This window comes from Balaenoptera borealis (genome assembly GCF_965194805.1).
Source record: "Balaenoptera borealis genome assembly, chromosome: 8".
Taxonomy (NCBI): domain Eukaryota; kingdom Metazoa; phylum Chordata; class Mammalia; order Artiodactyla; family Balaenopteridae; genus Balaenoptera; species Balaenoptera borealis.
In genome coordinates this window covers 110,201,933-110,225,176 of record NC_138865.1, presented here as the reverse complement: position 1 = coordinate 110,225,176, position 23,244 = coordinate 110,201,933, and the positions used below count along the sequence as shown (strand labels likewise).

The 23,244-nt window shown below is 44.0% G+C and overlaps 1 protein-coding gene across 4 annotated transcripts in view; it reads right to left on the bottom strand.

Moving 5' to 3' along the window:
* Positions 1 to 506: 506 nt before the first annotated feature.
* Positions 507 to 23,244, bottom strand: part of MRRF (mitochondrial ribosome recycling factor) — a 55,654-nt gene continuing 32,916 nt past the window's right edge. For 3 of the 4 annotated variants that reach the window (XR_014247505.1, XM_082402294.1, XM_082402295.1), the window contains 2 exons: positions 10,274 to 10,433; positions 507 to 1,075 (listed from right to left, as the gene is read on the bottom strand). Coding sequence is in view for 2 of the 4 variants with exons in the window: in XM_082402294.1 (XP_082258420.1) it covers positions 998 to 1,075; positions 10,274 to 10,433 (238 nt within the window). In the remaining 2 variants the exon portion in view is untranslated. Of the gene's footprint in view, positions 1,076 to 4,025; positions 4,189 to 10,273; positions 10,434 to 23,244 lie in introns of all 4 variants that reach the window. The other variant, XR_014247504.1, reaches the window with a different exon arrangement.

Genomic DNA, 23,244 nt, shown 5'->3' with positions numbered 1-23,244 from the left:
CATCAATAACAGGTAGGCCCTGGGGACAGGGATCTCATTACCAAGTAAATGTTGAGGACAAAGGAAAGAGTAGAAAATGACAGAATAACCGTGTTAAGACCAGAAAGAAAGGAAAAGAAGCCAGCATTTGTGGAGTAGCTACTATGTGCAATTCATTCACAGCACATTTGAATGCCTACTGTGTTCCAGGCATTACGCTAACTTCTAAGGAAACTAAAAACATACAGACTAATTATCAAAAAGAACAATTAAGGTTCAGATAAAAGCAGTGGACAGTGCTAGAAGAGCCAATAACAGGCGTCCTAGGTTGGGGGAAAAATGAAGACTTCCTCAAGGAAGTGCTATCCAAGCTGAGAGCCAAGGATGAACAGGACCAGCCAGGTGAGGAGTGGGAGAATGGTCCAGGCAGAGGAAAGAGCATGTGTGAGGACTCAGAGGCAAAAGCGCTGCTCTGGATGCTTTACGCAGAGGTACTTAGAGATCATTAATTCAGACTGATTCCATCCTTTGCGGTTGTTATTCTTTCCAATCAATTTATTTAGATTTTATTGTTTGGTGAAAATGGGCCTCTAGCAAAGGTAGCCAGGCACAGGTGAAGGCCCACATTGGCCCAAGCAGAGTTCAAAGGTGGGGACAGGGCCTGACTAATTGTTTGAAAAGGAGGCTCCCAAGATGAGGAGCAGGCAGTGCTACGCCTGTCAATGGTCCTGACAGCTCGGTGACGTCACAGTCAAGGCAAATGGCCCAAGTAAAGGCCCTCTGTCAGCAACAGAGACTCTCCGAGGGCCACCCAGGCCAGAAGGTCCAGAGCAGATGGGGTGGACAGGGGACAGGAGGAAGAGAATCAACAGTGTCCCACTGGAAGGCTGGGCCTTCCAAGGACTGACAAGTGCACGGTGACAGCCTTCCGTGTGGATGGGGTGGAGAGGTGCCAATTTGCCACCCATGGGATCTACTAGAAACTGGGTTGGGAGCACTGCTGGCCCCTGGGGGATTTTCATCCAAGGAGTTCTTTGGTTTTCACTGCCAGATGTCTGTCCAGCTCTGCAACAGTGTAGTCGGCCATTTGGCTGATCTGCAGAAACACAAAATGAGACAACCTGATAACTGGGGCTGAGAAGGGGAGGGGAAGAAATATTCCAGAACTATGAAAGGTTATCTGGGAAATAATAATGGTGACAAAAGCTCACATGAATTGCATCCCAGCCAGGCACTGTACTAAGAACTTCGTATACATACGCTTATTGACTCGTAACGGCAAGAAATAGATACCATGAGATAGTATCATCATCCCCATTTCACAGATGAGGAAACCGAGGCAGTTAAAATCACTTGTTCAGGATACACAGCTAGAACGCAGCAATGACAGACTTTAATCCCGGGTAGTCTGACTGCACAGCCCAAAATAGTTAACTATTATTACACAGTGCAGAGAAGCCAGTCTTATCTGTCCCTTAATGAACATCTAGAATTTCCTACACCTCAGACACTCTGCTATATAAAGCCCTCATACCAATTAATAAGGAGAATATTAAGATCCCAACAGACAAGCAGAAAAAAAGTACTGAAAAAAGATGAAGTACCTCTGGTTAACAAACATGGAAAATTCAATAGACACTGAAGAAATGCAAATTAAAACAAGATATAATTTAGTTATCATAGTTAACAAAATTTGATGTTGTGGTTTTTAATTATAATATTCAGTGCCAGAGCTATGGTGAAATGGATAAACTCACATATCACTGATAGGAATTCAAATTGATGCAAATGTTCTTATTACCATTTTTTAACCCCAAACTCTCTCAACTGGGAAATTACCACATAAATGGGATCCGAGAAAATGTTCTTAAGTTCTATATGCAAAGATATATACCAAAGCTTATAATCATAAATCAGAAAATTTAAAATGACAGCACATGTAATTGAATACATACAGCCGTTAAAAAGGGTTAAGACTGTCTATTTCTCATGGAGAGGGTATAAATACAAATAACATTCCAGTATATAGCTCTGAAATGTCTGTTTTATAACAAGCCTGGATTGCTTTCGTAATCAGAGAAAAAGAAATAATGTTTCAAGATATTATTTATAATATCATGGAAACATGCTCATGTTACCCTTGAATTAAAGAAAAAGCAGAATACAAAATGTGTATATACATAGTAGAAATGATCTCAAATACGTTAAAAATACACATATTTTTTAAACTAGAAGAAAATGTGTCAAAATGTTAATAGTGATTATCTTCTAGTGATGGGAAGACAGGAAATGTATTATTCATGTCCGTATCTGTCACATTTAGCATAAAACTTAGTACATAGCAAGTGCTCAGGAAATATTTGCTAAATGAATAATTATTAGTTTTCTGTGCTTTTCTATTTTCTCCACATTTCCTGCAATAAACATATACTCCCTCAAAGAATGAAAAGCAAAACACAGTACAAAATTTAGTGAGTGTTGCAGCCTCCCTCTCGTGTGTAAAGGGGCCTCAGGCAGGAACCTCAGGCAGGAAGCTCTGAAGGGGCTGCGTGTTGCCCAGGATCTGTGTGCTCAGCAGCACGGCGGCTGTTTGACATCTTTACTTGCAGACCACAGGCCCTGGCCAGGAACTGGGAAGTAAGTGCACTGGAAAGGATTTGGAGCAATTGGTCCCAGGCAGGGAGACAGCCAGGTTCTTGCCATAGCAGCAGCTGCATATTTTGTAGTGGGGAGAGCAAGGCTTTCCCCTGGGGCTGCTGGGCACTCCGGAACAGGACCAGCGTGAAACGGCCGCTTGGGCCTCCTCACTCAGCCGACACAAACCCTTGGCAGGCTTCTTGTGCCCCCACCCCGAGCAGCCGCCTTGCACGGGGTGTGGCGTGGTGCCCAGCAGCACTTCAGCACCTGCAGGGTGGCAGCCTGGGATGGCCAGGAACAAGGGCTGCAAGCCTCCTCTGGAAAAATGGTGTCTGGGGACAGAGTCGGGGACTGGGGGGAGGAAGAGGACCTACGGGAACAATCTGACAACATGGGTCATGGGTTAAATTCTCAGTGGGGTGACAACGTGCAAGTTCCCACTCTGAGTCTCAGTTTCCTCATCTCTCAAATGGGGATGCTAGTCCCTTCCTCAGAGAGTAACTGTGAGGGTTAAACAAAACCATGAATATACAAGTACGTTTAAACTGGTTATTTGCTATGCAAATGTTGCTTGTGTTACTCTGATTTTTACTATCACTTTCTGACTTCTTTTCAAATTAATCAATTGATGAAAATATTTACTAACTCTCTGCCATATTACAGGCACAAAGTGCCCTTGGGACAGTCCACCTGCAAGTTCATCTTTCCCATCTTAAAATAACGATGATTAACAACAACAAGGATACCAACAACAGCATCCATTTACTAGGAGCCAAACACTGGGCTAAAAACTTTACATGCATTATTTCACATAACCCTCAAAATGTATGAAATACTATTATTATCTCCCTTTAATATACTGTGAATATTAATGATTTCACCTGACAGTTGCACAGTAGTTCACACTATGCAGAAATGTTTTGTCCTCTGTCACTTTGTTCAAATCCAACAACGTTACATACCTATACTATAAGGCAGGTGGGACAGCTATTATCCCCATTTTACAGAGGAGTAGACCAAGGCATAAGATGTTAACTAACCTGCCCAAGATCACATAAAAAGTCAATGGTATGACTGAGCCAAGAACTCACCTACCCCTGATTGCCAGTTTAATGCTGCTACTCCCTTTGGGGAGCCCACAGAACCTGGCCTAGTCCTTCCTCATTCAAGGGAGGCTGTGCTAGACTCATTAAAACAGTTAATCTCATTCCCATATTCAAAGCCATAAAGTTGACAGAGAGAGGAGTAGGATGGACAAAGAGGGCAATTACTGAAGACCAGCAACCATACTAGCTACTTAGAAGTACGTTGTGTCATTTGGTCCTCGTACCAATCCTGTGGGATAGACATTACTTCTCCCACTTTACAGATGAGGAAACAGGCCCAGAAAGGTGAAGCCATTTGCTGACCTTAACAGCTGAGAAGTGAGACTAGAATTCGAATCCAGCCCAGTCTGCCTCCAGAGCAAGAGCCCTTTCCATGACAACATGCTGCCTCATGAAGATGATCACGTCATCATCAACATCATCGTCACTGTCATGGTCATGATCATCATCATCATCACGCTGGCTCCTTATATGTTCAGGAAAATGAAAGGCAGAGACAGAAAAGGGAGACCGTTCAGAGCACACAGTGCACCCCCGGGGCAGGCCTGGGTAGCAAAGCTCAGAACGCCCACAGTGCCCGTGGGTCCTGCTCCCGCCCACGGCCTCACTCAGTCCAGCCTTCCTGCCTGCCTGCCTGCACAGTCTGCTAGGAGCCCTTCAGCCCCACTAGCACCCAGCTTCGCTTCAGAGCGGCTCTGTTTCTCAGAAAAAAGCGGCAGTGAAAGGATCTTGGCCAGATTGACTGGTGGTTTCTGCCAAGTGCTTTAATGTTCAGCAGACCCATTTATAGCAAACTAAAGTGAAGGTGAAACAGCAGGCTGACAGATGTCAGAGTCCCAAGTGGGAAGACCCTGGTCCTTCTTCAGCAGAGATGGCCTGGGCTGGGGGCTGGGAAGGTGGTAGAGGAGAGGTGGGGATCAGACATGACTGCAGGAATAGGACCTACAACTGAATCCTTTCATTCTTATATACCAAAGATGAAACACTTTTATAATACAGTTTTAAAAAATCTGACTCAAAAGAATTTTGGAAATTTAAAAAAAAAGAAAATTTCACAAAGAATAAAATTACAATTGTTCATAATCCAAATGACCACCATTAACATTTTGAAGTAAATAAGCTGCCAACTTTTTCACATACATGATACTTTTTCATTATAAAAATGGAATATTATAGTGTAACCTACCTTAAAAAAAAAAAAAAATACATTCCGAAAACATTTACTGTATCTGTAAAGTATAACTGTCTATATATAGGGATTGCAGCGAATGGATGTAAAACAAGCTATTTTCCTACTATCAGAAATTTAGACAGTTTCCAGTTTTCTATTATACATAATACATCAATGGACACCGCTGTAGATAAGATTCTTGATAACTTATTTTAAATAAATCCTTAAGTCAATGGAATCAGAAATTGTATGGGTTTTGGTATATACTACCATATTATCCTCTAGAAAGGTTTATGGATTTATAGAAAGAATAACTAAATCTTTTCTGTGGAGTGTGGAAGTAAAAACAATACTTCCAAGATGAGCAACATTTTAAGTTCACATTAAAAATTCTAGGTTCAAATGTTAGGGATTAGAAAGGCAAAAAATTTTTAACATACACATATTCTAAACACCCTGCAAGTGATTTAGACAGCAAGTATCAAGAACCTTAAAAATATGCGTTCCCTTTGTGCCATAATTCCACACATGACACTCTACCCTAGGGAAGTCATTTCAACAAAGATTTATCTATACAAATATTCACTGCAACCTTATTTATAACAAAAAAAGTTTAAACAAACTAAATGTCCAACAAGAGGGCTTATGAAAGTGAATTATGGTATAACCACAAGATGGACTATTTTGCAACCATCAGAATGCGGCTGTTTACAAAGAGTTTTTTTAAGGAAAAGAAAATGCTAATAGTCAATGCTAAACAGAAAATACAAAGCTGGATACAAAATTGTATGTAAACTATAAGTTTTCAATCATGTTAAAAACTATGTAGTTAAAAAAGGGGAGGGGGGAAGGAGAAATATCCCCAAATGTGGGACTATGGGGTGAATTTTTCTCCATTTTTAAGAACAGTCTTCTGAATTCTCTACATTTTCTACAATGAGCCTACACTGCTCAGAAACAAAGTAAACAAATATATTAAAAAAAACTTTTTGAGGACTTCCCTGGTGGCGCAGTGGTTGAGAATCTGCCTGCCAATGCAGGGGACACGGGTTCGAGCCCTGGTCTGGGAAGATCCCACATGCCGCGGAGCAGCTAAGCCAGTGAGCCACAATTACTGAGCTTGCGCGTCCGGAGCCTGTGCTCCGCAACAAGAGAGGCCGCGATAGTGAGAGGCTCGCGCACCGTGATGAAGAGTGGCCCCCGCTTGCCACAACTAGAGAAAGCCCTCGCACAGAAACGAAGACACAACACAGCCATAAATAAATTAATTAATTAAAAAAAAAAACCAAAACTTTTTGATAAAGCAACAATCAGCAACAATCAGCCCCTGCCTTGCTTATTTAAAAAAAATAAATAAAAAATAAAAACAAAAAAAATCGCACCCAAAACTCCAGATCCGTGCCTTCTGTTGGGGAAAAAGAACAAAATGAAGTGTGCAAAAAGACAATTAATATTTATTTTACTCAAGCTTTTCTGTAAGAAGTTAAACAAAATGATCCCCATTTGAAGGCATTACCAAAAATGTTAACATTGTTTCACGTATCCCTTCAGTGCGGGATGAAGAAAACACTTATCTGAATGAAAGAATAAGAATGACCATCATTACAGTGGCTTTACTTAGATATGTGGAGAAAAAAAATGCATAAAGGTTAGACATAAAACAGTAATAGTATTTCCTCCCTCCCTCCCTCCCTCCTTTCCCTCCCTCCCTCCTCCTTCCCTCTTCCCTTCCTTTCTTGGCCACACCACATGGCTTGCAGGATCTTAGTTCCCCAGCCAGGGATCGAACCCGGAACCTGTAAGTGAAAGTGCCGAGTCCTAACCACGGACCCCCAGGAAGTCCCAACTGAGTATTTTCTTGTGCAAACTTTTAACCATATGATAGTAAATAAAGTTATTAACAACAATGGTAAGAACTAATATTTAAGTGATAATATCTTTAATAAAGATTATTGCACTGGATATATCATGTAATATATATAGTATGATCCTTTTTCTTGTAATATTACATATGTGTTTACAGAGATAACCTGAAGGCCTGCAAGAAAATGTTAACAAGGGTAATCTCTGGGTGATGAGATTGCAATTACTTTCTTCTTAATTTTTTTTTTAATATACACTAAACATCTATTAGTTTAGTATAAGAAAAAAACTAATAAAGTTATTTTCATTTTGGAAAATAATAATAATCAACAGTAATAAGCATGAAATAAAAAAGTCTAATCTGAAGAAAAAGGTGAAAAGGCAGGTGCTAATGAGTGAAGGCTTCGGGTGAGATCTTTGTCAAGTAGGTTTTATCAAGAGTGCTGGTATAGGGGCTTCCCTGGTGGCGCAGTGGATAGAAATCCGCCTGCCAATGCAGGGGAGATGGGTTCGAGCCCTGGTCCGGGAGGATCCCACACGCCGCGGAACAACTGAGCCCGTGCGCCACAACTACTGAGCCTGTGCTCCAGGGCCCACGAGCCACAACTACTGAAGCCCGCATGCCTAGAGCCCGTTCTCCACAACAGGAGAGGCCACCCAACGAGAGGCCTGCGCACCGCAACGAACAGGAGCCCCCGCTTGCCGCAGGTAAAGAAAAGCCCGCGCGCAGCAGCGAAGACCCAACGCAGCCAAAAAGAAAAAAAAACAAATTTAAAGAAAAAAAAAAGAGTGCTGGTATAAAAAAATAATAAAACTAAAAACCCAAAAAACAAAATTAGTGAACAAATCAGACAAAACAAAAACAAGCACACAGATAAAGAGAATGGATTTAGTAGTTACCAGAGGGAAGCGGGGTAGGGGGGAGGACAAAATGGGTAAAGGCGGTCAACTGTATGGTGACGGGTGGAAACTAAACTTTTGGTGGTGACCACACTGTAGTGTGTACAGAAGTTGAAATATAATGTTGTATACATGAAACATATAGTATTATAAATCAATGTTACCTCAATAATTTTTTTAAAAGTACAAGAAGACAGATTACAAAAAAAAGAAAAAGGAGATTGCTGGATATCTGATCATTCTTCCTTTTTTCAAGGAGCGTGGGCTCTGGTCCCTGAGGCAGATGCCCAGACTTGCTGAGTGAGGAGAGCCTGACAGGCCCCAGAGGTCCTGGGGCCTCACCACCAGGCTCACCACCAGGAAGCAACACAAAGGCCAAGAGTCAACTGCAGCGATGGAATCCCCTGGGAGACAGACAAGGAGCTGCCCCAGCTGGACTCTTACAAGGCCTGGGCAGTGCTCAGAAAAGGCCGGGCTAGTCTGTGAACCTCTGTGAGCTAATGCAGGCAAAGAGGAGGGAACAAAGAGGTCAGGAAGGGCGCTCCGAGGGGCTAGGTGTCACATACTCTAATGGTGCTTCTAGCATCCCAGGGCAACCCTTCAAGGGCGGAATTACAAATCCCTTTGTACAGAAGAAACAGACTCCAAGGAGTCAAGTAACTTCTCCAAGGTTATAAGACATCAAGTGCGGAACAACCTCTTTCTAACGCGGGTGCCGTTACAGGGGTACGCGGCAGTGCTTCCAGGTCACTGCCTTTCCTGTCTGCTTTCGCGTACCTGGGAGTTCTTTAAAAATGCACATTCCTAGGCAGACCTACTGAATCAGAAAATGCAGAAGCGGGCCAGGCATCCATCTAAAATTCTCCCCTGGGTGACTGTTGGGCCTGGTCGACGACTAGCATTTTAACTGCAAGTCTAAGAGAAGGGAGTAGTTAGCCAGTTTACGGCCTCCTCCTGATGACCCCCTAACGGCTCTCCCAGCCTCCCGCAGCTTCCCTTTTTACTCCCCATCCTGCCCACACTCCGGTTCAATCTTCCTAAGATAATGCTTTTATTGTGGACGAGGAGGCTTTGGGAAAGCCCTTTATATTATGCTAAACATTAAAAATTCTATCTCCTCAAGACGGGTAAATTCATCTTCCCGTCTTAATTCCACTGGCACCACTCAAGTTCAGGCCACCATCATTTCCCTGTTGGATTTCTGCAACAGCCTCCGGGCCTCCAGTCTTGTCCTTTACCATCCGTTTTCCACCCAGCCACCAGAGTCATCTTTTGAACACAAGTGTGAGGCCCCCACTGTCTGAAAAAATAATCGTTCAAGGGAGCTCCTGTTTCAGAATTACCTGGGGATCATTTTAGAATGCAGATCCCTAGGCCCCACCCCAGACTCACTGACTCAGTCTCTGGGAGTGGAGGGGGAGGGGAGGGGAGGATATACATATTTTTATTAGCTCCTCAAGTGACTGGAATGCTGTGATGATAGATTAGATTAGATGATTGTTCAACAAGTATTCACTCCTTCCCCCAGACCTCCATGAACATATATACTTCCCTGCCCCAGTGATGCTGGGCTTGGCCCGTGAGATTTGCTTGGCCTGTGGGTTGTGACAAGAGCAAGTGCTTAAAATGTACTTGAGGAGCTGGGCTTATGTGCTTGGCATCTGCTGTTGCCATGAAAAGATGCCCTGGGAAGCTTGTTGACTCCAGAAGATCGGAGAGATGTACAGCAGACTTGAGCCCCATCCAAGATCTGAAGGCAAGTACACTGAGCCCATCCTAGAACAGCTACATCCCAGCTGACCCACAGAAACAAGAATAAGAAATAACACTTGATATATAAATCACTGAGTTTCGAGGTAGTTTGCTACACGGCGTTCTTGTGGCCACGGATGACTGATAAAGATGCAGAGCCAATGTGGGAACCTCTGGACGTGTTAAAGTTCAAACTCCTCACCCTGGTATACAAGACCTGCTATGAATTGGCCACTCTGTCTTCTCTGTCCATTCCCAGTGTCAACCTGGGTCCAAGCCACGGTTATCTAACTGAATGGTGTTCTTTTCCATCACCATACCTTTACACATGCTGTTCAACATTTCCCCCTCGCCTCTCACTATCTCACTCCAGTAGCTCCTTTAAGACCTGTTGAAGTGCCACTACTCAGCACACTAAGAACAGTGCCAAGTCCCCAATTCTCCACACGCAGACAACCAAGCATAGACAGGAGAGCATCAGAGTATAGCCTCTGAGATCAGTCTGCTGGGTTTGGATCCCACTGCTGCCATTTACCAGCAGTGGGACCTTGGGCAAGTTATCTACCTTCTGTGGACCTCAGTCTCCTCACCACCCACCTCACAGCTTTGTAGTGACGAGGATAAATGAAGTGCTGCAAAGTGTTCAGCTTAGAGCCTGGAACACAGTGGAAGGTCAGCAGCTTCCTCTCCTCCTCCTTTATTCCAGGGTCCAGTGAAGGGCCAGGTCCTGAACAGAGACTCAGCCAATACCGATCACATCAGTGAAAGAACTAGGAGTATTCCGTTTTCATTTTCCTCACTTCAGACATGAACAAGTGATTTTCTGGGTCAGATACATAAGCACTACATCTGTTGGCAACAGTACCTGTTTCTCTATGAGCCTAATGGTGTCCTCCGAGGTCTTGTCCTTCGATTTCTTCAGCTTATTCATTGCGTTGGTACGAACCTTCCGTAAAGAGTCTTTGGCCTTGTTGGTGTTCTGTTTAGCCAGTTTCACCAGCATTTCCCGGTGCTCCCTGGTTACTCTGATAAAAGACAAAAGAACATTCAACAAAATCATCCCACGCATTAACAGCCAGCCAAGAATTCAACATCACTTTGTCCACTAGCTCAGCAGTTTGTAACTTTACTCTCTGCCGGTGGAGGGTCTTCACGTTCCTGACACACGCCCATGGGGATGCTCAAGGTCAAGGAAAGTTCCTGGTGAGATAGCTGAGAACAGCCAGTAAGAAGAGTGTTGCTTAAAAGCATGAGCCAGGGACTCTAAGCAGGCCTGAAGTCAACTCTTGGCCATGCCCCTTACTAGATGCATAGCTGACTTCCCCTCCTCAGAGTTCCCATCTGTACAATGGGGATAGTCAGTACCTGACTTAAACGGGTGGTGTGAAGATTATGGGATGATTGCGTGTATATTGTTTAGCACTGACCTTGGCACATTTTAAGTGCTCAATAAAAGGAAGCAACTATTAGCTATAATTCCACCCCTTTGTCTCCCACTAAAGAAAGCAGTGCCAATGGATAATGATGCTACAGAAATAGCATCGTCTCTATACCTCTAAATCACCCAAAACAAATAAGCAGCAACCTTCAGAATCTTAACTATTATTATAGCAAATTACTTGTGAATCACCTCAACACTGACCCAGACACAACATTTGAGAACCACTGCACCAGTTAACTTCCATAAAGTACCCATGAGAGTGTCTGGCACATTAAAAATGCTTAATAGGGGTTTCCCTGGTGGCACAGTGGTTGAGAATCTGCCTGCCAATGCAGGGGACACGGGTTCGAGCCCTGGTCTGGGAAGATCCCACATGCCGTGGAGCAACTAGGCCCGTGAGCCACAACTACTGAGCCTGCGCGTCTGGAGCCTGTGCTCCGCAACAAGAGAGGCCGCGATAGTCAGAGGCCCACGCACCGTGATGAAGAGTGGCCCCCGCTTGCTGCAACTAGAGAAAGCCCTCGCACAGAAACGAAGACCCAACACAGCCAAAACTAAATAAATAAATAAATAAATTTATTAAAAAAAAAAAATGCTTAATAAATGTCAGTTATTTTTACGATTAATATCCTCATCATAATAACAACAAGGAGCACATTGAAGGCCTATTATAAATGCCTGCGACAGGCACTTTATACGTTTTTGTAAGTTGACCCTTACAACAACTGTATGAAGCAGTTGTTATTCCTATTTCACATTTAATCATCACAACAAGCCAGCAAAGTAGTCTAGCATGTTTGTCCTGCCTTCATTCCTTGGTCGTGTACGCACTGAGTGCCTACCACCTGTCAGAGTGCTGGTTGTACAAAGTGCTACGATAAAGGTGACAGACCTCTGTCCTGTTCTGAGGCACCTTAGCTAGGGAGAGAGCTAAGTAAACAGACCTTTCCAATAGAGCGTGTCTGAGTTTGGGGAGGGGTCAGTTTGGGGCGGGAAGACTTCCCTGAGGAAATAATATCTAAGCATGGCAGTCATTAGGTTTGTTCACTAATATCCTGGTTTTTATTCCTTCCAGTAGGAAGGCACTTCCCCATCCCCTCTGAAGTTTGGTGTGGCTGTGCAACTTGGCTTTGGCCAATGAGATGTGAGCAGAATGGACGTCGCCTCAGGGCAGAAGGTTTCTAAGCCAGCGTGCACTGCACCACATTTGTTTCTGTTGGCCGCAGTGCAAGTTGAGAGGGGGCTTCCATCAGCTTAGGCCCCAGAGAGACTATGATGAACAGTGCCCCATGCGTCATGAGCAAGAAATAAATTTCTGTTGTTTTAGCCATGGAGATTTGGGGGTTGCTTGTTACTACAGCACTGCCCATCCTATCCTGACTAATACACCACAAGGATCTAAAGAATGAGGGCAAAGTTGCCAGTACGGGTAGGGATCTCCAGGAGGAAGAAAGAGCATTGTACAGAGGCTTTAAGTTACAACGAGATCGTGTTCATGCGAGGAACTGACTGGAGCACAGATAACAGAGAAGGGAGTAACAAGAAAAGAGGCTGGAAAGCTGTGTCACAGAGGGTCTTGTAAGATCACGAACTCCATTTTATGGATGAAGAAAATAAGGTCCAAAGAAGTTTGGTTATCTTACACAAAGTCAAACCTAGGCTGGCCTGTCTCAAAAGTCAATGGTCTTAGTATGAAAAAATTCCTCTGCCTCCTGGGTCCTGAACTGGAGATCACTGGCAAATGGTTCCTGATCTTCAAATTTACGTGGTTTTGGTTCAGTAAGGATAATCCCAAGTTCTGGGTATATATGTTCCGTGTGAAACAGTGACAAACAGGTGTTAAAGATTTAGTGGCATTTATCTGGTATTTTTTTCCTGATAGGATGAGAAAAAAAATTAAAGAATTTTGAGAAAGAATAAGCTCTGAGGACAAAGTGGAACAGCTATGTGATAAATAAATCCTTCTGGATCCAGCTATTTGAATTCTCAAAATTCTCAAATTCTTAAAACATTCTCAAAATAAAAATAACCCTGATTACTACCATTATTAAGCCCCTCAATGCCACATGAGTACTTTACCTCACTGAACCTCACAACTTATCAAACTAGATTCTAAAACCCCCATTTTCCAATGAGGAAATTGAGGTACACAGATGGGCTTGAGTGACAGAACTGGGATTCAAATCCAGAACTTTCTAGCCTGTATTCTTCCCACTACTCCATGCTGCCTACCCCTTGCAATCTATTTCAAATAAATTATGCACTGCTGCTGTAACTTCTGCTTCCAGGCACAAAGCTTTTTTCAAAGTCAGTAATATGAATCTTGGGACTGAAAAGGACAAAACCACCATGTCAGGAGTTTAGGGATTTGGATCAGATCTTGTTACTTTTATGGTTTTTAATTCATTGAACAAAAATCATGCTGACATGTTTAGGTCTCTTTTTTGTTCTGCCAAAGCATATGTCAGTATAAGGAAGGAACAGGAAAATTAAAACTTGATCCACTGATTCAAAAAACTTAATCCTGCTGAAATACTAGGAGGGGCAGAAAATAAATGCATCTAAGTCTGTAAGAAACCTTTTAACTTCTCTACAGAGAAGTATTTTAATCTTATATTTCATATATAACTTGAAATAGGTAGCCTGCTTTTTAGACAATCTTTAATAAAATAAAAAATTTATCTAACCAACTTCTTTTTCACTACATTGTTATATTTATATTTTACATGGAGAAAAAAAAAAATCACACATTCAAAAATATATAAACTGGGACTCAAAAAACCCTTAAGAATAAATGGCTATATAAAGAAAACAAATTCATAATATACATAATTTGGCCTTAATAAAGTGTATTTTTTATATTTATTAATGTAAATGTGACCTTACTACACTATTAACACCAGTTTCCATACATAATAATATTCAATTACTGACATTGACAAAAATAGTTCAGTTTCAGGATGCAAATACAGAGGCAATAGTCTAAGGAAATGGAGAGGGGAGTGCAGTGGGGGGGGGGGGGGGGGAGGGGACGCCAGGCACAGGAAGGGCTGAGAGGAAGAGAGCCATCTCTGCATGCTGGTTCCGGGTGTTGAGCCGAAGGTATCCAAGTTACAAGATCAGAAGCAGTTAGGATGATGGAAAGGCACTGGTTCTGAAGTCAAGACAGACATTTTATTCCTGTATCTATCACTCAGAAGCTGACTATCCTTGGGCAAGCTAATTAATCTCTCTCAGCCTCAGTTTCTTCATCTCTAAAATGAAGATAATAAAAACTCTCTGATTGGGAGATGCACACACAACATATATAAAGTACCAACAATAAAGATAGCAGCATATAGTAGCCTTGAATAAATTTGACCGTGTTTATGAATGTTTTAATCAAACACACTTAATTACTTCCTCATGAAACAACGAGGGCACATCTGTTTTAGAAAAGAAACATACTATATTATGGAAATATTTTAATTCCTTTCCAAACCAGTGATTAATACATCTGATCGTCTCCATCTCGCATTCACAGGGTTCTGTGAGTACAGGCTAGCTGTATTCCAGGCTCTGGGCTCAGCCGGTTGGTTCTGAGCACCGGCTCTGCACTTGGCATGCATTCACTCATCAAGCACTGGCTGAGGCCCCGGGGTTCCCTGCCAGATCCCGGGCTGGGCTGAGGAGCGCCAGAGACGAGGCAGGCCTGGTCCAACTTCTCCAGAGGCTCAGTCCAGCAGTGTAGACGAACTTGTCAACCACTACTTAGGAAGAGCACGACTGCTGCTAGGACAGATGCACAGGCCTTCTGCAGGAGGAGCATGCAGAGAGTACAGCTCATTCTGTCTCAAGGTTTGGAAAATGCCCCAGAGACGCGCAGTAACTCATCAGCTGCAGAAGAAAGGAAAGGGCACTCCAGGCAGAAGCACAGTGGGAGGTGTAACGGCAGGAAGGCATGAGGCTGAAAAAGGTGCATCAGGGTCAAATTTGTTCTGTAGACCTGGAGTTTTCAAATTCTTCTTTAGCCACAAAACCCTGGCTTCAAAGAAAACCAAGGCAGAGGCCCCATTTAAAAAACAGATAAAAAGCTCTTTCAGTTAGTGAGGGGAAGGGCACTAGGGGAGGGGATGTGCTCCATCCCACCCTGATGCCCCTCCACTTCTGCACCTGCCACTTACTGGCTGAGTGACCTTAAGCAAGCGATTTAAACTCTCTGAGCCTTGGTCCTCTCATCTGGAAATAGAAATTGAAAATAAACAAACAAAACCCCCAGCATCTACCTTTCAGAGTTCTTGTGAGGATTGGGTGAGATAATATATGGAAAGTACACAGTACAAAGCCTGACAGAAACAATCAGAAAATGTAAGCTGCCTTTGTTGCTATTGTTGTTTATGTTTTGGCAACTACGGAGGCATCTTCAAATAATGAACAGTTTATTCATGGAAGTTTTTATCAACAGAGAGATGACAAGGCAAACAATCTGTGCTCCAGCAAGATGACTTTTTGAGATCTGACTAGTAATTTAACAGCTTGTGTACATTTAAAAATCCAAATGTTCCCAGCATATAGCCATGAATTTTTCTCTTTCTGGTATTAATTCATTCACTTAGTTTGTAGTTTCATTCAGCAGCTATTTACTGGGCACCTATTGCATTCCAGCCACTATGTCAGAGTGAGTTTACAGTCTGGCGTGGCAGGCAGTCATTAAACAAACACATGCACAGTTCATCAATAAGTTACAGTGGTAAGAAGCATAATAAAGACATGTTGAGCTCTATGAAAATAAGCAGGGGAAAGGAGGCTGAGCAAGCTCTCCTGTGGGACCCCAGAAGAAAACGTGAAGATACTTAAGTTAAGGGATATTCAAGTTAGGATGAAGAAGAGTGGAGAAGCTAGGGAAGATCATTCCCACTGGAAGGAATGGCCCGTGTAAAACAAAGGCCTTTTTCCAGGTAAAGTTCTGGGGGAACTGAAGAAAGGCAGCGTGGCTGCAGCACAGAAAGCAGAGGAGAAAGACTGTGCCCAGTGAGGAGGCTGGCAGGGCTGGCAAGGGCGAGACTAGTACGCAGGCCCCTCGATGCCGTATTCAGGCTTAGTAGATCCCCTGACGGATGAAGGGACACATACGTGGGGTAGGTACACACAGTGGACTACGGTTCAGCCTTAAAAAGGCAGGAAATTCTGCTACACGCTACAACATGGAGAAACCCTGAAAAGATTATGCTAAGTGAAATCAGCTAGAATCAAAAGGACAAATATTATATGATTCTGCTTACATGACGTACCTGGTATAGTCAAATTCATAGAGACAGTAAGTAAAGTAGTGATCATCCCGGACCTGGGGGATTGGGGAACAGGGAGTTGTTGTTCAATAGGTACAGAGTTATGGTTTTGCAAGACGAAAAGAGTTCTGGAGATTGGCTGCACAACAATGTGAATGTACTTAATACCACTGAACTGTACATTTAAAAATAACTGAAATGGTAGATTTTTAATGTATATCTCACCACAATAAAAAGAAAAGAAAAAAAGGAGAGAAAAAGAAAGAGTCTTAGTAGATTGTTTCTAAGAATAACATGGGATATCACAGACGTCTGAGTGAGGCAGAGGAAACGTGATCAGACTTGTATTTTGTGCAGAAACCAATGTACAAACCAGATCTAAGGATATGGCAAAAGTCTGCCCAGAAGCCTCTAGGCCCGCGGATGGGGAGCTCAGGGCCTAGCCTGTAGCGGCTTCTGGGCTGGGTGATGAAGACAGTAGCCTTTTCCGCCAGGGTCAGAGAGCCTCCCCGCATAAGGCAGGGGTTTTGGCTGAGCTGGGAGGGTCACACTTTGTTTGTACAAACTCCATCAGGCGGGTCTTCCAGTAACATCCTGGATGGGGGCTTCCTGCAAAATTCCTTGAGCATGTTCCCACGAACAATAAGCCGAGGGGCATGCCCCTCTGGTAACTCACAAAGCAGAGAGTCCCCCCGACTGAAATGATACTTCCTATGGTTTCAGTGAGAACGGGACACGTGCAAAGCCATTCATCAGGTGTACATCAGAGGAAGCTACGCTCAGCGTGGCAACTGCAGTAAAAACCAGTTATTGGGCTGGTCAGAAAAGTTTGGTTGGGTTTTCGTAACATCTTATAGAAAAACCCAAATGAACTTTTTGGCCAGCCCAATATAATATGTCAGACTTCAAAAGGATCTTTGGTCACTTAAAGGGGACTTAAAGAGGTAGAAAGGAACGTGTTAGAGCCAGGAAGACCTAAGTTGGCATCTCTGCTCTGCCACTTGTTAGCTTCAGACCCGTGAGCGTGCTGTTCAACTTCTCCTGACTCAGTCTCCTCACGTGTAAAATAGAAGTAAGAATATTACTAAGAGGGCGGAAGCAAGGATTAAATGAAATGCTGGCGGCAAGGGCTCGGCACACGGCCAGTGCGTACGCACTGCAGCAGCTCAATACAGGGTGGCCACTTTGCTTACTACAGAATCTCCAAGGCTGGGGGACGACAGGATGCGAGGGTTGGGGGAGAAGGCAGTCAAAAAGGATTCAGTCACTAGGAACTAAGGCTACTGAGTGGCTGGTAGGCAGCGAGGGGCAGAACGGGAAGAGTGAGAGCGGGCATGGGGGCCACGGGAGGCAGGAGGCTGAGGGAGAAGGGTGTCCCACTTCCAGGGAACAAACAGCCTGTGGAAGCGCATCTCTGACAGCTCCACCAAGAGAAAGCCTGCTGCCCGCCTCGGCGCTGGGCTGCTGGGGGACTCCCCGCCAGCAGCGCACCGGCCTGCAATCAGCAGCAGACACAGGCCTGCTTTATTGTTTGCTGGTGGGCGCTGCCCAACGCCTTGGGGCCGCTGGCCCCGAAGGAAATGTTTTTGTTTGTGTAGCCCGGCCAGACTTCCTGTGCTCCTAGGGACACAATTCTCCCTCCCCTCTTTCCTCACCACCCCCCATCCCCAACCTACCCCACCCCCCTCCAGCTCACCAGCCTGTCTTACATGTCTCATAAAGACACGAGATGTCCTTCTAGCCCAAAGGAAATCACACACACACTTTGGAAGGACTTCTACCATCAGCAGTGCCTTCGGTTTTCTCTGGGGACACAAGTGGGCACCTGCTTTCAAAGGCCTGTCCGGTGACTGAGGCCTGGCTAAACCAGACATGCCATCCTGAAATACAGCCCAGCATGGTGGAAAGAGAGACGAGGTTGAGGTCAGGGGTCACAGCTCCACATTCGCAGCTGAGTGACCTTGAAGAAGTCACTCACGTTCTCCTTCCCTGTCACCATAGAAGGCTGGAAACCCAAGTCCAGGGATACGTGGAGGTAACTCTTACCTCAGCTCTCGAGTACAGGACAAAGAGCACAGGTTTGGCGGTCAAGGCAGACTTGACTTCCACTCCCAGCTCTGCCACTTAGAGGCTGGGTAACTGTGGACAATTAACTTTTCCTCCCTAGATCACAAAGAAGGGTGTTTACTGAAGTGTTTAGGAGAACAGTCTCTGAAGCTAGACTGCCAGGGTTTGAGGCCCAGATCTATCATTTCTTAGACGTATGGCCCTGGGCAAGTACTTTTACCTCTTTGCCTCAGTGTTCCCATCTGTCAAATGTGTATAATACCACTAAGTTAATGGGATTGTTGTAAGGATCAAAAGAGTTACTAAATGTGCCGGTCACGGTGACATGTTCAAGAAACACTATCTGTTATTGTTTGCTCACCTGTAAATGGGGGCGGGGGGAGTAATAAAAATGTTACCTTTCTTCTTCCACAGTTAGTGTTAAGAGCGAATGACAGATGATGGTTAAAGAATTCTGAGTATGTAGGTACTGACTATTTTAAAAGCTGTCAATCAGATCAGTAATAAAAATAATAGTGAAGTCTCCCACTAGAGAGAGCGAGCAGCGCAGAGTGGCTACAGGCCCAGGCTCTGAGGAAGACGCCTGTCCTTCCCCTTACTAACCGTGTAACACTGGGCACAAAGGACTCCCCTCCCCTGTGACTCAGCGTCTTCATCTGTAAATAGGGGTAATGACATACCTACCTCAAAAGACTGTTATGAATATAGCAGTTAATATACAAGTAGCACCTGGCACAGCAGTGGGCACACTGACTGCATTACTGCCCTTACTACATGCTAGCCCCCGTTTCGGGGTCTAGGGATACAGCAATGAACAAAACCGACGAGGCTCCACCTAATCACAGTCTTCTTTTTTTGTTTCACAAACACACACTGTATTTTATTTTACCAAGAGATAAATAAACTGGCCTAGTCACATTCTAGTGAAGGAGAGAAAGAGTACACGTAAGTCTATAAACCGACACGTAAGTGCTATGAAGAACATAAAGCAAGATGGGGAGAGAAGGAGGAAACATTATGATCGCAGCAAGGTCCACTGGTAACTGCCTAGTCCTCTAGCCCCAGTGCCATCTGCTCGCCTTCGAACAATGACTAACATTTGCAGAGCTCTTCCCACGTGCCAGGATCTGGGGTGACGCACACTTTGTGCATTAGCTGAGTGAACCTTCACATCATTCCTATGACATTAGTGGCCTTATTACCTGGTGTTTGCAGATTAGAAAAGGGAGGCTCAGACAGACCAAGTAACCTGCCCAAGGCCACACAACAAGTTCCTGCTAGACCTGGGATCTGAGCCCAGTGCAGCCTGACTCGTGAATTCCGGGTCTCCCTGCTGGTGCTAGACAAATCTAAGCAGCTAATCTTACTAGCTGCAGGGACGTGGAGGGCACTGCTCGGTCACCAAGGCCTGCTTAGACACACAGTTCACGGCTACTCCTCCGGCTCCCCTACAAGTCTAAGCACAGTGGGGAGAAAGGAGAAAGCGAGTCCCTACAGGTGGGCAGTAGAACAGTGAGCTGATCTCCAGCGGCCAACTGCCAGGTTCTGTAAGTAGGTGCAGGACACAGAGGGTGACAACAGAAGAGGGGCAGGGGGAGGAGGAGGCTGCCCTTTTGGGCGCAGCTTCTGCACGGGTGTTGATGGCAACTTTCTCCGCAGCCCATGCTCCGCTCTTGATTCCTGATTGCACTTTCTTGTGTGTTTCAAACAGAACATCTGTGCAGGGAGGGGGCCCCCATTCCACACACTTGGGACCTGAATAGTAGGAGGCTCTCGTAAAAAGCCACAGGCTGGGTGAGGAGAAAGCAGCCATCCTAAAACTGCACGGAGGCTCGCCAGGCCTGGAAGTCGAGAGAAACAACGTACTGTACTGGAAGTCCTCCAGCAGAATGAATGAATGAACGGCCCTGGAAAGCAGCGATGGCGAACAGGCAGCGGGCATGAAAAGGGCTGGAAAAGCAGCTACACTTGCTCAAACGCAGTTGGTGGCTGCCCCAGCCCGAATGAGGTCATTAGGCGGTCTCCTCTGATTCTTCTTTCACCATCACTAAAGGTTTATATGTATGCGAGTTATGGAAGAAAACGGTATTATCAATATTTCCTAGAATGTGCACCTTATACACACTATCCCCGGTACGAGATCCACAAAGCGATACAGCAGCTAGACAAAGAGGCCACCGAGCTAGAAGGAGGGAGGTTCCAGGTCAGCAGCCCGCAGAGCAATGTGATAGTGTGGCAGGAACGTGGGCTTTGGAAACAGATTCGATTTGAATAATGACTCCTCTGCTTACTAATCTGTGACCTTGAACAAAGTACTTAACTTTCTGAACCCCAGTTTCTTCATCTGTATTATACCCATCTCAAAACGGTACTTCTCTGCAGGCACAAAAACAATGAGATCACCAGGAAAAGATGTACAGAAGATTCTGTTAAGACAAAAAAAGCAAGTTGTGGCACTGCAGATACTTAATCCCGTTTATGTAAACTAAATATGTACGTGTGTGTGTGTGTGTATGTGTGTGTGTGTGTGTGTGTGTGTGTGCGCATCTTTTAAAATCTGGAAGGATATATATTAAACTTACCAACAGTTACTTCTGGGAAGAATATTTGGGGAACAATAAAATAACTTTTTATTTTTCTGTAGGATTTGAATTTTTGCAATAAATGTGTATTATTTTTATAATTAAAGAGATGAAAATAATATATCTGATAAGAGTCTAGTATCCAGAACATATAAAGATCTCCTACACCTCGACAACAAAAGTACAAACAACCCAATTTAAAAACTGCGTGAAGGACTTGAATAGACATTTTTCTAAAGATGTACAAATGGCAAACAAGCACATGAAAAGATACTCAACATTGTTAACATTAGGGAAATGCAAGTCAAAACTACAATGAGATACCACTTCATACTCACGAGCATGGTAATAATAACAATAACAGTAACAACAATAAGTACTGGCAAGGAGATGGGGAAATTAGAATCCTTAAATATTACTGGTAGGAATGTAAAATGTGTGGTCCCTGTGAAAAAGTTTAGCAGATCCTCAGAAAGTCAGAGTTATCACATGACCCAGCAATTCCACTCATATGTATATACCCAAGAAAACTGAAAGCATGTTCATAGCAGCATTATACGTAATAGCCAAAAAGTGGAAACAACTCAAATATTCATCAGCTTATGAAAGGATAAATAAAATGTGGCATATCCACACAATGCAATATTATGTGGCGATAAAAAAGAATGAAGTACTGATACATGTTACAGCATGGATGAACACCGAAAATATTATGCTAAGTGAAAAAAGCCAGTCACAAAAGAGCACATACTGTGTGATTCCATTCATATAAAATGTTAATAGGGAAATCTATAGAGACAGAAAGCAGACTAGTAGCTGCCTAGAGCAATTCCTAGGAGGGTGATTGGGGGGAAGTGCGGAGTGGCCGCTAGTAGGTTCAGGGTGTCTTTGTGGGGTGATGAAAAATGTCCTGAAATTGAACGTGGTGATGGTTGCACAACTCTGAATATACTAAAAACCTTTGTATTATACACTTTAAATGGGTGAATTATATCTCAATAAAGCTATTAAAAGATGCCATATGCCTATCTGGTTCTCGTCATTGAACAGTACTTGTCTCCTAGGTGGAAAGCTTAATGGCAGGCAGCATGTCTCGATCTCCTCACCTGTGGGATGGCAGTAACTGCTTCCCCGTAACAGTTAACAATCACCACGCAGAAAAAGTCACGGGAACGCTCAGCAACAGCAGTTAACTTGATAAGGAAGATTTTAAAAATAACATTATTTCTCATTTAGTGAATTTCTTTCCTTTCTTCACTAGTATCAGACCTGCATCACGGTCTAAAGGCTCTCCTTGTCTACTCCTGCTCCCTCTCCCCTTTATCCCCCACCAGAGTTTCTCCCAATAACTTTTCAGAAAAGTAAATATTGCTACTACCGCATTTTACAGCTGAGGAAACCGAGACTCAGAGAGTTGAAGTAACTAGCCTGAGGTCACACACCTCATTTCACTGGTTCTCTTATTCAGGGTGTTCTGACTGTAACCCTGGCTCCCCCAGGTATCAATTCCAGCTCTCCCTGGCTGAAGAGCAGCTACCCCTCCCTGTTAACGCAGCCTGGGGACCCTGCTACCCTGCCGTACCAGCTGCCCTCCCTAGAAAAACCTGGTCACCGTCCATGAGAGGCTGTACATCAGCATGTGCTGCGAAAAAACACCTGAGAAAGAGAATCCAGCCTAGGAGAACCACAACCCAGGGCTTTTAACTGTAATCTGGTGAAACTGCCTGGTCCGATCCCAAGGAGAATTCTCCTCCGTGCTGTCACCTTGGAACAAAGTCTGAGGGCAGGAGCCTGGCCTAGGCATAAGGTCTATCGTCACTAGCAACGCCTGAAGGAAAAGTGGGAGCCAATGATGGCAATTATCCAACACTTGTGAGGCCTTGGGGAGCAGTTCAGTGGGCTGAGGGTGTCAAGAAGAGCCAAGGTCCCTTGGCCTTTCCAGAAATACTAAGCAAATCTCACACCACAGGCAGGACTAGTCAGCGGATTTTCTTCTTTGGGATATACCTTCCAGGAGGTCTTGGTCACCATAATTCATATTCAAAGAACAAACCAAGTGCTCATTAACAAACAAACTACAGTGTTCCTGAGCAACTTAAATTCCAAGATAATTACAACATAATGACTCAACTCCTCCCACCCCTAAAAATGGAGGAAAAGATAGGAAAAAAAAATGAACATGGGGCTGGGGGAGGGGGTTAGTGAGGAAGAGAGGGAAAGAGAGTGTTAAGGACTGAAAAAGAGCAGTCAGCAAACAAACAGAAAGAAAATATCGCTGGTTTTACTCCCAAATAACCAGAAAAAGAATGTTTCCAAGAACTCCTTAACCAGGAGAATTAGATAATAACAAATACTATAAGAAAAAGGAATTAAAGTTTATGACTCACCAGGCCTCACTCTAGGAGTATCACACATAACATCCCATTATTCTTCAAAAAAATCGTAGAAATAACGCCCATTTTACAGATAAGGAGGCTGA